Genomic DNA, 16409 nt, shown 5'->3' on the forward strand with positions numbered 1-16409 from the left:
GTGCAACCGAGCATTGCCATCTTGGTTTTGTAAACATCACAGTTCCAATTTTATTTTCTTCTGTCACTTGCAGCCAAGTAGCAAGGATACAGTTTCGTCTGCCAGATGGATCATCTGCTACGCACACCTTCGATGCTAATGCCACACTTCAAGATCTGCACAACTATGTTATCGAGGTATGAGTGACTGCATACATTGTATATTTACACAAATAATGAACTGAACAAAATAAAGTAGTTGAGAGTAATTAGCGTTTAATCTAAAGAAGCCTGTAGCTCACATGTAAATGGCAAAGTTATTGCAACTGGAGAGCTCTCAATATTTTTGTGCAGCCTCACTCGACTCCAAAAAGCTTTACTGTTGCTAAGAAGGAACAGTTTTGGAGCTGCCTTAGGGCCTATTCACGCTGGATGTCAAGAGGGGTCACGCAACTGAGTGCGACTGGTGACCAAGGAGCGACTCAAGCTGACCAATGCTCACACGAGCAAGTGGGACCGGCCCACTACTACACTGAAATGTCTCGCGCTTGATGCTGTTCGTGTCTGCTTGCACCGCCATCGCCACCATAAAATAAGGAAATGTCATGCTCCTGGATTGCTGATTAATTCAGTACATTTGTGAGTGAAGTCATTCGACTGAAACTGAGCAGTTGGTGACTGACCCATAACAGTTGCTCTTCAACCAAAGAGACCATTTGCGACGAACGTTGTCTCACTACCTCTGTGAGTCATTGGTGTGAATGAGTCCGAAGAGTGTAGCAGCGTGGTGTGGTTTCTGGGCTAAATTCTTCTGTTCACCACACAGGCGGTGCAGCCGAGCTTTTCAAACTTCACCCTGTCAACGACATTCCCACGCCGAGAGTTCACCCAGGAGCAGTACCGGAGCAACCTGCGTGAGCTGGAGCTGGCCCCATCAGCTGTCATCCTTGTCGTACCTGTTAGCGTGAGTTTCTTGCCCATCTATCCATACAGGGTTCTGTGCAGGAACTAGCACTAGAATGTACATTAGCTGTGGCTGACAAGCAGCAAGCATGGATATAGATGTACTCTCAAGAATATCGTGGAGAAACCCAGAAAACCTGTTTTGTCTTATTAGAATTTAGTCTTAATAAATTTCATTGCAATTATAGAGAACTAAACACCCTACTGCCCAGCTTACCAGGAAATAAAGAACACATCCAGGTAGCACATTATTCCATCCTTGTGCCTCGTGAAGAAAAGAAAAGGTGGTGGTGTCGGTCATCTTTCGACCAATTGAGTAATAGTTGTGGCAAGTGGCAGTAGAGAGGTTTCTAAATGACATTTTTGCTACTACTGTAATGTAAGTAAACTAAAGAATGACATCACTTCATAACCATGCAGGAGCATATTTTGTAACATTGCTGCTGGAGCTATTTTGTATTTCATGCTATGTGTGAAGCTACACTTGAACAAAAACAGGAGCACAAAGAATGCATGCACAAAGTTTACATACGTGGTCTACGTGCTTGGAAAAGCCTACAATACAGGTGGGAAATATTTCATTTCTGCAGTGGTTTAAATCTTATTGGTACCAGCCTCATGCATAGGCATCCACACTGAAGAAGTTGACCGTCCACCATGATGGCATATACCTGTGCCTTTTGATTCTGGGCTCGATTCACAACAGTGGTGACCGTATTTTAGCTGAAGGCAAATTGAAGGTTTTTGGGCTCGCAAAAGAAGGTGCGGGACTGAGCTAGTTGGCAATCCATGGCGATGTGTAGCGCTTGTGTTCATCGTATTTACCCGTCCTTTTTCACGGTCGCACTGGTGTACATCAACACAAAGGGAACCTAGGTACAGTCAAACCCACTTATAACGATACCAGTTTTAACAATATATTGGTTACAACGTTGAAAAGCTGCTGCACCGTCAACTTTTGTATGTTTTCTATGGGGAAATAACCTGCTTACTACAATATCCCCATGCCACATTATCGGTATAACAAAGTCTGGCTGCTGGGTGTCCGTGCCAAAAGGTAATGGAATGTGAAATGCAAGCCGCTATATGATCGCTCGCTACCCCAATTGCCACCGCCCGCTTCTCTCCATGAGAGATGCACACCAGCCTCGCGCGCACATCTCCCGTCACCCTTCCACCTCTCTGAGCACTAATGGGCTGCACCTGTAGCACTGCGCCACGCCACCCTCCGAAACACGAATGGACCGCCCCGACTGCTCTGACAATGCTGCCGGCGCTGATCCCAAATTACTCGCTGGGCCCTCATATGAGCCAGTGAAAAGAAAGCGCACGGCTATAGATTTGGAAACTTGGTGCTTCTAATCGATGAGGGGATCATCACCAATGCGTTTGCATTGGATAGTGTTGTCGACGACAGCAGCGATGACGGGGATGGGCAGGCTGCTTCAACATTGTCCCCGCGGGAGGTCCTGTAGGCAAGTCAGTCCCTCGTGGGATTTTTTTCGCGAAGGACCTTCCACTTCACTACGTGGAGCAGCTGGATGCCATGGAGAAGGATGTCGTCAAGTTTTGCGTAAAGCAAACAAGGCTGACGGACATGCGATTTTCTCGTGCAAGCCATTTGAAAGTACGTGGCGAGATGCTTGTGCCGATCATGTGCCAGCATTTCTTCTGTTTCTCAAGCTGAGATGCTGCCGCGGCAACCTTCCTGCATATTTTAAAAGGCACCTTTTAGGGCCACCAAAGCGATGCCTCGGCAGAGCTCGTATGTCACTTGCCGCCCTTGACCCCTCTTCGCAGTTATGGCAGTGCCATTCTTGATGAACACCAGCAGCCGCGGCTTGTTAACAACACGCGATCGGAGTGTGCAGGCAGCAGAGTTAAACAGTTCAACGAGTCAACACAATCAGAAGCCGGATAGAGCAAGGTGATTGGGAGGAGAACTGGCCTCCCCGCCATTATAGTTTTCTCGGAACAGCTACGCCATCCCCATTTTGATTTTTTTTTCATGCAACGTGGTTATAACAATTATTGGTTATAACAATGGAATTTTTGTGGCACTTAAATATTATTATAAGTTGGTTCAACTGCACTTAAATTATTTGGAAGTTCCCTGCTGAGGCATCTTTCATAGAGGACACAAGAGAAACAGTAAATCAATTTGACTGATGAAGTATTCCTTAAAACCTCTGTTCTGGTTAATTTCTCTAGTGCCAATAGGTCAATTTGACATAACACATTGCTAAGTATCTTTTTTTTTCATATTTGGACTGTTGTGGCTCATTAAATCTCTTTGAAGTTTGCCCAAGTTCAGTTCACTGTGTTCAGTATAGAACACAGCGTAATCTATCTGCAGCAATAAAGAAAGTCAACTAAGCCCAAGTAGATGCTGTCAAAATTGGCTTTGCCACCAGTATTTCAGTTTTGCATCTTTTCTGATTTACCGAGCCTCCTCTCATGCTACAAGCACTGTACCAAGTGTGGCATCACCTGGAGCCATATGTGCACACTGGCTTGCTAGCGCAGTAAAATTGGACATGACAGAAGAAAGCTGCAGATATGCACCCTCCTCGCACTGTTGTATAGCATGCAGTAGTGCTTGCATGGTGAAGGCAGCAACTCCTCTGTGCAGCAGTGGTGTGTCCACCTTGTTGCAAATTGACCTTTCAAAAGGAACAAATTGATGTGTTGCCTCGGTTGGTGTTGCTGAATGTGGTTTCTGGTCTCTGTCTGCGCAGACTCCCAGCGTGGTGGTCCCAGCAGCGGTGAGCAAATCGGGAGCATCACTTATGAACCTCCTGTGGTCTCTGCTGACACCATTTGGCGTGATCTGGAGTCTCTTTGTAGGCCTCATCTTCGGATCGCCTGACCCCCCAGTCTCAGCTCCAGCTTCTGACAGCAGTGCTGGTGCCACTGCTCAGCACACTGATGCTTCGCAAGAGCAAGCACAGGGGTAAGTGTGCCTATCCTTTGGGAGTGTTTTATCCTGGGCACATAAATGGGACATATAGACGTTTATTCTGTGGAGGTTTAAAGACTATACATTACTACCGTCTACAGTCAAGCCCCGAAATGATCCTACATACAGCCATTTTCCTTTGTTTTGGGCACTGTCAACGACCAGTGGATAGACCAAGCTTCGTTACTTTCACTTTTGAGGAAGCATCAGTGACATATGAAAAAAATTACGGCAAAAGTTGTCTCACGACGACTGCGACGACGGTATGACAACGAATGCATGACGATAGCTGTGGTTATGACACAATGATGACAACGGTATCAAGTAGCCTGTATGGCAATGATGTCGTGACGATAACGGCCTGACGTGAGTCCGATGACAAATTTGGAGTAATGATAATGGAACGACCACGATGGCATCACAACGGCGTTGTGACAATGAATGCTTGACAAATGTGTGACAATGACAGTCGGATGACAAAGGTGGCATGGCGACAGTGCAACAACCACGACGGCATCACGACCACCAACACATACCTCTGGGTCGGCTTAGGAGGTGTGACAATAATCGCATGAAGAGAGTTGGTTCACGATGCTGGAGCAACCATGACGGCATGACGCCCACAAGCATATACCTAGGTGCCCAAGCTGGTCGACAACTTTCGCCACTGTGTCTGTGTAAGAGGCTATTATGATGATGTAAGGGTAGTTAAGTACCATGACCAACATGTGTGCAAAATTTGTGAAGTGCTTATCATTCATAAGAAGGGAGCAGCTTGCACGTATCATCAGTCACTCTGTTTGACAAAGACATGAGGTATCTCGACTCCCAGTTTTGATTGATGCACCTTCCTGTGGACTCCAGCATTGTTGAGACATGTTTGCAAATATTTTTGTGGAGTCCCGTTTTAGTCTTTTATCAACCATTGACTTTTAGTGCTGTTCTGAGTTTTACACCTGTTGTATTTAGCATCAAGTGGGACTTGTCCATTGAATTTTAACTGCTTTTCTGTGCTGGCCAGCCAAGTCACTTACAGATAGCAGTGTACCCTCTGTGTCCTCTGCCGTATATTACTATGTTGCTTCAAATAAAGAATCTCTTCATAGTCAGCCCATTGTTCTGTCTGTTTTTCATACGTCTCGTCATCTGTGCTGTTTCTACGTGATGGTAGAAAGTCTGCCACATTTTAAGGAGGGTTTGTCATAAGTCAAAAAGTGACAGTCACTCATGATGAGCTGAGGTCATCAAGATGACATGTGCCTTATTGGAGTGAGCTGTTGACGCTGACCTCGTTTGACTCGTTCCTTGCCTGTTTTGCTGCCTACAGGGGGGCACGACGGCGACGGACACCGCAGCAGCCACAAGGCGAGGGTGTGTACCAACGTGAAGGAAACGTGTACCGCTTCTCCAACCAGCGCTTCAGTGATGAGGACGATGACACCAACACCTGGAATGGGAACTCCACGCAGCAGATGTAGCCTTGCCGTAACTGCATACGCATGGGATGATCAGGAGCTGTACAAAGAGGGGAAAAATATATATATGTGGACAGGGAGTGGGCTCAGATGCGGCAGCAACCTGTTGTTAAATTGAAGATGAATTAGATGTGAAGGCACAGGTGGTACTGCTGCAATATTTGTATGTGAGGTTGCTTGATCATGGTACAAAGTGTGAGTCACACTTTAGTACATCTGTGCCTTTGTGCAGTGATAACCAATACGGAGCCCACACTGATGCTAGAGATTATGGGAGAAGAAGCTCATATTAAGCAAGGAAAATAACAGGTGTTTGTCTAAAACTGGCAATTTTTCAGAACAATTATGTTGGTCACTAGATTACTAAAATGCCTGGGAATGCACAGACAAAATGTTTTCCCATTTGTGAGAAAAAGTAAAATCATTGTAGATGACCTCTTGTGGCTCCTAAAGCCTTTCTTAGCCTTTATGTGTAGAATTTCCAAGGAAACAAATGCGTCAAGCTCCTGCGTATATTGTTCCCTGTCCTGGTTTGATTTAGTTTTTTTTTTTTCTTCTATACATGTGTGCACCAACTTGCCATAATGTGCACACTTAACTGCAAAGTTGAAAGACCATGCGAGCCCATGCCAAGCTGGATATCCACACCTTCTACTGGCATGGCGGCCGCTGTCGAGAGCAGTGCTCGGATGAAACTGCATCACTCTGCACTCACAGGCTTGTTGATTCTCTTCTACCGCTTGATGGTTTGTATTGCCATCGCTGTGTTAATACTTCAGCAACTGGCACAACTTATTTCTGGCTCAATAGCAATGGGATAGAAACAGGCACACATCTTTGTGTCACCTGCCAGAGACTTGAAATTTCTTTGGAGGATGAACAGTTTGTTTTTGAAGACGGCGCAGTCACCCCAAAAACGCTTTCTGTCTACCATTGAAGTATAATTTGCTCAGTGACGACCATGCGAAACTGCAGTATGAAAGAACTTACATTCTTGTGACACCTTTTGCACAGGCTAGGCTCAACAGCAGCTGTCACGTCAGAAGGGCAGTAACGGATGCACTCACATGGTCCACAAACTTTTGCTGTCAACTGTGCATCAAAAAGATGGGCTCCTAGTAAGCCATTTAAATTGATGACAAGGTCTTACAAGTATCAAGTAGTCATTTCCCAGCTTACTTTGACTTGTTTATTGGCTGCAGGAACAGTGTGGCTTTCTCAAGATAGCAATCTGTTGTCACACCAAAAGCAGTGTATCTGATGATGAAAGAGAACCATTTTATTTTGCCGTATACAGGTTCATGGTATCTGTTTCGCATGAAGCTTGATGAGAGGCACAGCATATTGGGCCTTGACTGATTTCTTGATTTGCTGAATTCATTTTCTAAAGTGGGTACCAAAAAAAGTGAAGTTTGAACTTGCTGCACAGAGACCAAGCCCAATCATTAACAAGTAAATGAGGCCCTTTATTAGTGTTATTTCATTTCGGGGAGCATTTTACATGAATAGATCAACCAATATTAGTTGTCCTGACTAATTCAGCAGATGACTTGAGCATGCTTTAGCTAAGTTAGTTATTGCTGTTGGAGCTGCATTTTCTTAACAGTCGTAAAATATATGGAGCCCTAATTCATTGGTCATGCCAGCCATGAGGTGCTGCGACCAGTCATGTAGACCACAGTACCCTTGTTTTTTTAGCTAGGGCGTTTGACAAATGCAACTTGTCATAAGCAAACATACTGCAAAGAAGCTGCCATGCTATGGGCAATGCTGGAAATTCAGATTTTAAGCTACAAGCTCTGTTTCCACCTGTAGTTGGGACTGGGCCATATTGGAATGCCAGGTGTTGTATAGATGAGGATGCAGCCATTTTGAGTGGTGTACCTAAACGTAATGTCTCTTTTTTTTTTTTTTTTTTGAAGGGATGAAAAAGTGTGTAGTATTCTGATTTCTATTTTAGGTAACCAAGAGGGGTGTATTCAAATGAACTTATATGTGCACAGTGCCATTGTTTCTATTGACTTGGAGAACAACTGGAACTTTCTTTTGAAAGTGCGAACGGCTTGCGTAACCTTTTCCTTTAATGAGTTTGTTACAGGCTGGGCGATCTCCTTCATGCTCAGAAATTTTTGGAACCTTATTATTTATGTTTAATGTCTTCAGCTGACCAGCATGCCAGTCTGCTTGCGGTTTCATGAAGGCAGCGCGGCTCGAAGATAGCCTGGTGCCTAGCCTAGCAAGCCAACATTGGGCAAGGAATGTAAGCCAGGCTTACATAAGCTGAAAGCTGCAATTAGAACTATGGGCATGGCTCCTTTCCATATTATAATTAATGTTTCTTGAAACACTTTCAAATGTGCTTATCAAAAGTGAGAACTTTTCAAATATCAAATTACTAAAATGTTTAGCGTTCCTGAAAATGCTGTCAGCTCATAATGGTTATCCTGGTGCACCCACTGTATCTGGAACTCTGCAAGGAAGCCGAAATAAATGTTTCTTATGGGCTCTATGTGAGTGGATTGTTAGGTTTTCTTTTCAGTCGGCCTTGAGGTTCGTGGAAGATACTTTTGTGCCTCATTTTTTATGCCATACATTCTTTTGTTTTCATAGCGCCATCTCTTAAATTGAGACTGTGTACCGAAAGACGTTTCTCTTGCATGCAATTTCCTAGAACTTCAGCTGTAATTTGCTGGGTTGACTGTGTTGTGGCAATTCAGTGTCCAACGTGAAGTAGAAACATTCCTATGCAGTGCATTGTCAACTACTGCCTTGTACTGAACGTGTCAACCAGCAAATCGGTCTGCTGTTTCTAAGCCTGTCGCAGCCTGCGCTCTGTGGAAATTGATAAAATAAATGCCATTAAAAAGCATGTGTGTAAACTCCTGTGTAGAATTTGCCAGATAGTGTTCTGCATAAAACCGAAAGAAAGAAGCAATGTCGAGCTGCACTTCATTTTTAATAATCAATGTTCCACTGTAACCACTGTAACTGAGCCCTGGTTTGATAGTATGTATGCCAAACAGGTTACATGCCGTTGTTGCCTATCCGAGTTTTTGTAGATGTATGATCAATTGAGGGCATTCAGTAATAGGCATAACAATACGGTTGCTGGCACGTGTAGTGCGAAACCTTGCTTGACCACAAAAGGATCTGGCAAGGCATAAATTATATTGAGCCGTAATGTGCGTGTTTCAGGGCCCAATATTTCTGGGACACTTTACCCATGCAAGAGGCAAAAATTTTGAGGACGCTTAAGCTTCAACTTTAAGAGCAGAATGCGATAACATGTGAAGATCACTGACTGCTTCTCACTTTCCAGCAACTGCAGCTTATGTAACCGTAATGTTTACTGGCAAACGCTGGCGGCGAAATCTACGCACCAAGGGCAAGCTTTCTGGGAGACACGCGGCCTCTTGCGTAGGCCACGATGCGGCGGAGGTGAGCGCCATCCGGAGGTGTTGCGAGGAACCGAGTGCGCCAGTTTATGGCCTTTGAGATTTGCGCACTCGGAGGCCATGGCCGCTCTCTGAATGGTAGAAACGCTGGAAAAGGGGTTTGAAGAAGAAAAGGAGTTAACCGAGGGGCCCGATTTTTATTAATCATTAGAAGCCAATAAAGACACCAAGGACAACACAGGGGAAATTACTTGTACTTACTAATTGAAATAAAGAAATTCTAAATTAATAGAATTGAAAGTGGATTAAAAAAAAAACAACTTGCCGCAGGTGAGGAACAATCCTACGTCTTCGCATAATGCACGCAATGCTCTACCAATTGAGCTACCGCGGCGCCATCTTCCCATCCACTTTCTGGCATATTTATGCGTTACTACTAGAACTAACCCTGGGACTCGTTCATTACATAACGAGCATCTCGAATCCAGCAACATTGATGCGTTCAGGTAGCACGTGTGGGTTTATTGACCTTCACCCAAGAAGTTTACGTACTCGTGATGCCTGCAGCAGAAAGGATGTTCCACATCCGTCACCATAGTTTGTGAGTGGTTGCGCTTGCTAACACTCTCAAGGCTAGTTCTAGTAGTGACACATAAATCCTTGCTCCAAGAGCATAAACAACCGTCTCACTCAGTTATACCAACGGTATCAGTGATGGTATCTGCGTTTTCGCGAAAGAACAGAGCGCTTAATTTATGCAAGCACAGTTATCTCTAATAATGTTTTAGGGCACATGTAAACTAGGTATGATAGAGTTAAAAAGAAAGCAAGAATCGGAAATAAATTATCAGCCCGTAATGTGTTATCTGAGTCACAGTTCCCATTGTTTAAGTGGTTCGGCCGCCCATGTTGACTTGTCTCTGGGTGGAACACTTATGTGCAGATACGTTTTGCTACGTTTTGACATTATTTCATATCAGCGCTGCACCTTTTCCACAATATTTGATGCTAATGATCTGTGTCTGTAGATGTCAATGTAAACAAGTGCACCGCTTTGATAAATCCGGCGCGGAAGGCTGCGCTCGAAGACTTCTTGAATATGCAAAATGGATAAATATTATTTTAAAGGAATACAAAAAGCGAGCTCCAAATAAGGGCAGAAACCAGCAACGACAAACTCCAAGGCAGCAGTGTCGGCAAAGGGAACTCGGTGTGTCCTTATTGGCCGTACTGTTTGCACAACAGCGCACTCCGGCCTGCTCAACGAGTAGTCATTGAGTGTTTCATGGCTTCCAATAACGACATTCTGTCCTAGAGAATCCAGTAATAATGATTTGCGATCCACGATATGCACACCTGACGCATTCTCAACATGGACGCATGCACACAAAGTCGGCGAAAGCTATGGCACCCTTCCAAAACGTTTGTAGCGGCGTGCGGCAGAGAGAAGCACAGGTAAATGAAAAAAAGGCCGATTGCGTGGAGCTTTCAGGGGAATCTCGTAGAAAACAACTCGGTGCCCTTCCACTCTTTGAAGGATGACCAGCGAAGCTGTGTATGTGGGCCCCTTAATGGCGAACTGTACCTCCCCGCGGGTCGGCCCGGCATTGCACGATCTTTGCGATCAGCCCACGTAGGGGGAGTGCTTAACTTCACCTCCGCCGCGGGTCAGCTCGGCATTGCACCATCTTCGGGATCGGCACTCGTAGGGGGAGTGCTTAACGCCTGCTTCACCTGCACCACAGGTCGGGCCGGTGTTGTGCTATCTTAGGGATCGGCCCACGTATGGGGAGTGCTTAACGCCTGCTTCACCTCCGCCGCGGGTCCGCCCGGCATTGCACTATCTTCCAGATCGGCCCACGTATGGGGAGTGCTTAACGCCTGCTTAACCTGCGCCGCAGGTCGGGCCGGTGTTGTGCTATCTTCAGGATCGGCCCACGTATGGGGAGTGCTTAATGCCTGCTTCACCTGCACCGCAGGTCGGGCCGGTATTGTGCTATCTTTGGGATCGGCCCATGTATGGGGAATGCTTAACGCCTGCTTCACCTCCGCCGCGGGCCGGCCCGGCATTGCACTATCTCCCGGACTGACCCACAGTTTTTCGCTTACCACGCTAATGACACGAAAATTTCTTTGGACGGTAGAGACAGCTTCGCTGTAAAAGATGCAGATCCCATGCACTGTGGGAAGTGGTGTAAGCGAAGCTTTAATTTGTCTGCTGTTTGCGCTCATTGACATTATTTGGCGGTGATACATTGACGGCATATGACAGTCGTGACGTGATGTGAAATGTCACCTTGCCTGTCCCGCTTGTGTTTCTTGTTCTTGCTCCGCTCGACGCTTTATGCGAGCCTTCGTCTCATTGGCACTAAGTGCACGCTTCGGCACCATTCTGGGTTGCAGCTCACAAAACTGCTACCTCTTGCTCTCTCTCCATTCCCTGGCTAACAGTCTCCCCACCTCCTCCTTCTACTGTCGTTGCTGTTGCGGGTGAGCATGGAGACAGGCGTGGCAGTTCCTGCACAGCATTTGGGAGGGGTCACGCTATAGTTAGATGTCCGGAGGGCATTGTGCAGATGTGACGCATCGTAAATCTTGACACGAGCTTCTCTGGTAGTCTTTGTGCCACACTCCTGTCATTTACTAACGCGATAGTGTTAAGGGCCCCGTGTCGCAGGACATCCGTTGTCGACGCTGCGGGCATTGCTTGTCGAGTGAGTGAAAAACTTTATTGAGCCCTAGATTCGCTGGTCTTCTGCGGTCTTCAGATGGCTTCGTCCATCTTCTTGCACAATGGTCGGTTGCCCTTAGTCCAGGGCTCGGCAGGATGCTGCTGCCAGTTGTGCTTGCCAAAGCAGACCTTGGTCTACCTGGCGATCGCTGGAGAGCACTCCCTCCCATTGCTCCGCACTCGGGTTTAATATAACGGGTACCACGTCTATCTTCTGGCATGCCCACCTTATGCGATACAGCGTGGGTGTTTCGTGGCACCAGGGGCATTTGTCATTGTATTGTGTGGGATACATTTTGCTGAGTACGTTTAGGTTCGGGTAAGAGCCCGTTTGTAGCTGCCTCCACGCGACAGAGTCCTCTTTGCTAAGGGAGTTGTGCGGTGGTGGATACCGCTTTCTGCAGCTCTTGTAGTAATTTAGTCTAGTCTTGGGGTACAGGGTCGGTCCCCTCGAGGTCGCCTACGTTGGATGCTCGGTAATAAGTGTACCCTCAAGCTGTCCTGTCTGCCTCATGGTTCCCTGCCACTCCTGTGTCCCGGCGTTCATACTATCGTATGCCTAATTGGTTCTTTTGGTTGTCGTTGTGTTATGTGCTATCCAGAGCGGAGTATGCGGAGCACTCCATATCCTAGTCTGCCGCGTAGGTAGTTGCGGCACGCCGTTTGTGAGTCTGTAAGGATTGTTAGAGATCGTTTAGACCGATATCCCTCCGCTGCTGCTAGAGCGACGGCCGCTTCTTCAGCCTCGACTATCCTACAGTGTTGTAGTGATGCGCTGGTGATCTCGCGTAGGTTCGAATCAATCACCGTTGCTACCACGTTGCTGCTGCTCTGTCCCGCTGCTCTGGCGTATGTGGCTGCATCCACGTATACCGTCGTTTCTTGGGGTGCTAGTGTCTTTTGTAGGTATTCAGCCCTTGCCTCTCTGCGTGCTTTGTGTAGGTTGGGATCCATGTTCCTGGGTGTATAGGTGCTACATTTAGTGTGTTGCGATACTTGTCCGGGATTGTTTCAGTCCTCTGTATCTCTTCAAGTTGATCGGCGCAGACTAGTTTCTTCAGGAGCTCCCTGCCAGACGGGGTCTGCTGTAGTCTGCGCAGTTGGGAGACTAGTTGCGCCTCTCTCAATTCCTCGAAGGTGTTGTGTAGTCCTAAGGCTAGGAGGTTTTCGGTTGAGGTGTTGTAGGGAAGGTGGAGTGCGGCTTTGTAGGCTTTGCGTACAATCGCGTCTGCCTGTTGTACCTCGCTCTTGATGGCATTGTAGTAGGGGAGGCTGTATGTCACTCGGCTGACCACCAGGCTTCTGACCAGTTTGAGTGTGTCCTCCTCTCGCATGCCGTGGCATCTGTGTGAGATGCGCGTGATCATGCGGGACACTTGTAGGGTGGATGCCTTGAGTAGGGCAGGGTGTGGGTGTAGCGTTGGTTTGACTGTATCCACATCCCCAGGATTCTGATGAGCGTCTTTTCCAATCTCGGCTTCCCCTCGAGGTAGACGTTGAGCTTTAACTCATCGCTGGTGGGGACTGTGCGGTTTTCGCTTTCCTCTCCAAACTCTCAGGAGCTCGGACTTCTCAGTGGAGCACGCTAGCCCTCTTGCTCCGACGTAGTCCTCTACGCAGGTGGCTGATGCTTGTAACTTCTTTCTCTCTGAGCAAGCCTGTGTTAACCCAGGTGGTGATGCCATCGGCATACATGGCATGGTGTATGCCGTCGATTTCTTTTAACTGTTTTGCCAAGCCAATCATGGCTATGTTGAAAAGCGTGGGGGAGATGACCGACCCTTGAGGCGTCTCTTTGTTTGGAGTAAGGAACTTCTCTCATCGGAGCTCTCCCAGGCCAATCGTTGCCGTTCTGTTTGAAAGGAAGGCTTTGACATAGCCGTAGACTCTCCTCCTGCAGTCCAGGTCGTTCATGCCTGTGAGGATAGCCTCGTGGTTTACATTGTCGAAAGCCCCCTTGATATCCAATGCCATTATTATATTCTCCCTGCTACTGGGGACGTTCCCGAGTACTTCTTTGATTTGAAGCAGTACGTCTTGAGTTGATAATTTTGCTCTGAAGCCGAAAATGCTGTGGGGATACAGTTTGTTTCCTCCATGTACTGTTGTAGTATCAGCGTCGCCACTCGTTCGTACAGTTTTGCCAGGCACGATGTGAGCGTGATCGGTCTGAAGTTCTCAATTAGCGGTTTCTTGCCCAGTTTAGGAATCATGAATTAGTAAAGGCAAGGCGTAGAAGACCACAACTCAGAAGAACACAAACGACAGGACCGGCGCCTTGAAAGAAAGGGTCCAAAGTAGAAGAAATATGCTCAAGTAAAACTCTTACATGGGCTAGTTGGTTCATGCTTGAATTAGTGAAGGCAAGGCGCAGAAAACCAGGACTCAAGAAGAACACAAGCGACACGACCGGCGCCTGTTCAGACCGGCGCCTGTTCTTCTTAAGTCCAGGTCTTCTGCGCCTTGCTTTTACTAATTCAAGCATGAACCAACTAGCCCAAGCAAGAGTTTTACTTAGGAATCATGACTACCTCCGCATGCTTCCACTCCTCGGGGACGGTCTCCGCTTCCCAGTGTTTGTTGAGAAAGTCGGTTAATTCTGCGACTAACTCATCACTGAGATTGGGGATGCGTGCGTTATTGATCTTGTCTGCACCCGCGGCCGTGCTTCTGGTTGTGTTTCGAATCGCTGTGTAGACCTCTTCTCGCGTGATGGGTCTGTCCAGGTTATCGTTTTCTCTTCCCCGGTAGCGATCTGCGTAAGCTGCTGGGTTTGTGTCCCCAAAGCACTTAACGCGTACCTTCTCCAGGAGTTCCGAGTCTGGTCTCTTGAACTGGTGGATGAACCGGTAGATGGTTTTGTTGTTTTCTGCCTTGGTCTTGGTCGGATCTATGAGAGCCTTGAGGATATGCCACATCCTTACTGTGTTCAAATACTAATCATTCTGAACCACAACCGCGCAGGCGCTCCACGTGGTGCATACATTGTCTTACGTTCCTTACAAAGTTATTCCTCGCAATTTTGAGAATGACAGCGTCACGATACAGTGTCAGTGAATGACAGTGGGCTTCTTCGATTTTCCACTTCTGGCTACCCGCAGGCTGCCAGAGCCAGCCAGAGCGTCTTCGTTTTTCTCGGTTTGCTCCGCCCACCGCGCTACGCACTTCCCTCGGGCGTTCGTTTTGCTCGCGCTGGACGGTTCTGGCTACCCGCGGGCTGCCAGGACTTGCCAGGACGATTTTGGTCTGGCTGCTTTCTGGAAGTTCTCTGGCTAGCAGACGACTAAAAGAGGCGGTGGGCGCTCGCCGCCATCATTGCGGGGACTTCACGGTTTGCAACGCGGGCGCTTGAGGACTAAATTTACCTCGCTCAGCCAACTGTCTACGGTCATCTTCAGATTTCCTTACTTCTAGCGTTATCTTTTTAAAGTGTTTACGCTCCGTTCTGCATTGCGAAGCGGTGTGATACGAGCAGTGGTGAACCGTTTGAAGCTTTCGTGTATGTGTGTGTGTCCCCTGAAGGCTTCTTCGCGGCGGTGTTCAGCGCGCTGCGCTTTCATGCGTGCGTGTTGTCTGTGCACCGTGTTCCACGCAAGTTGCAGACGCTCATCCACCCATTGCGGTACATTTTGGATTCGTCTTTCTCTGGTGGCCTTCCTTTTCACATATCTGGCGTATGTATATATCTCCTTTTTCTGCAGTTAGCGAAGGCTTTGCAGCTAGCCTGTGTTCGCTCCGTCTCTCCGTCGTATTCTTAGGTGGCACCTCGAAACCGATATGTGTTCGACTGCAGGCCGTTGATCTAAGAATGCACTGATTGCACTCGGTGCATTAGACATACGTACGTTGACTTGTTGCCCTCATGATCGCGACCAATGTGAAACGTTTCGCTGGTCACAGGCGGCGTGCATTTTCATGCGCCAGCCGCGTCCCGTGCTCCTTAGGCTCAAAATGAGAAGCACAATCAGCCACAACAAACTTTCTGAAATCGAAGCCCAAGCAGGTCGGCACGAAATATGCGTATGAGACGTACCCGATAACCTGCTTTTTCATGTCTTGTGATGACACAATGCCATCTCGTCAATGTCGCCGGTGGGCGACGTGATCGCTGCGAGCAGGGATCCTCGAGATGTCGCTTTCGAGTATACAATCGCGCGATTTCGCGTCTTGTCATCCGCCGCGTCGGAGGGTATCTATTGCGCTGCGCAGGGTGAGGCTGCCCCGGTGCGCATCCTGCGCCGAGTCGCGCGAAATCGCGCGAAAGTGATCGTACCCCTGAATGCAACTATATATTTTCAAGCTGGCGAAGCATAAATGGGCCGACTACGCCGAGCGCGCGCCGGCCCCGCCGGGCGCTGCCATGCTGGTAGCATGGCAGCGCCCGGCGTTTTGGTTTGGCTAGCTGTCCCGGCGTTCGATTTTGCAAACTTCGGGCAGGTTCGGGTTGTCTTGGGATCCCAGCCCACGTGACTTCCTATCAGAACGGGAACTAGCGGGCTGCCAGAACTCCGAAAATCGAAGAGGCCCAGTGTCACGATCCGCCCGGGTTCGTGAACGATGGAGGGCTCGAGGCACCTCCGTTAGGCAGATGCTCCGCAGAGTGGTGTTGATGAACGATGACTGACCGCCGAGCAGCTGTGCTCGCCAGTGTTTATTGGTGCAGTGACCAATGTTGCCTACCGAGCCTTGAGGGGAGCCGGGACTGGGCCATCCTGGGAAATGACAGCTCCCAAGTACTCAATACTGGTGGCCAGGAAAATGCACTTTCCCAGCTTGAGCTTGAGACCGGCGTCCTGCAGTCGTACCAGGACGTTGTGCAGGTACGACTGCAGGTAATACTGGTGGCCAGGAAAATGCACTTTCCCAGCTTGAGCTTGAGACCGGCGTCCTGCAGTCGTACCAGGACGT

The 16409-nt window shown here is 47.9% G+C and overlaps 2 protein-coding genes across 2 annotated transcripts in view; one reads left to right on the plus strand and one right to left on the minus strand.

Annotated features, from left to right (window-relative positions):
• The window catches only part of LOC142582207 (UBX domain-containing protein 4-like), a 66678-nt gene extending 58432 nt beyond the window's left edge, over window positions 1–8246 (plus strand). Inside the window, exons 9-12 of the mRNA XM_075691626.1 lie at window positions 74–176; window positions 805–942; window positions 3680–3894; window positions 5228–8246. Coding sequence (XP_075547741.1) covers window positions 74–176; window positions 805–942; window positions 3680–3894; window positions 5228–5378 — 607 coding nt within the window. The 3' untranslated portion in view covers window positions 5379–8246. The remainder of the gene's footprint in view (window positions 1–73; window positions 177–804; window positions 943–3679; window positions 3895–5227) is intronic.
• LOC142582206 (uncharacterized) overlaps window positions 7300–16409 on the minus strand; it is a 28899-nt gene continuing 19789 nt past the window's right edge. The window contains exon 3 of the mRNA XM_075691625.1: window positions 7300–8917. Within this exon, the coding sequence (XP_075547740.1) occupies window positions 8748–8917 (170 nt within the window). The 3' untranslated portion in view covers window positions 7300–8747. The remainder of the gene's footprint in view (window positions 8918–16409) is intronic.

The sequence above is a fragment of the Dermacentor variabilis genome, chromosome 5 (assembly GCF_050947875.1).
Source record: "Dermacentor variabilis isolate Ectoservices chromosome 5, ASM5094787v1, whole genome shotgun sequence".
In the NCBI taxonomy this organism is placed as follows: Eukaryota; Metazoa; Arthropoda; class Arachnida; order Ixodida; family Ixodidae; genus Dermacentor; species Dermacentor variabilis.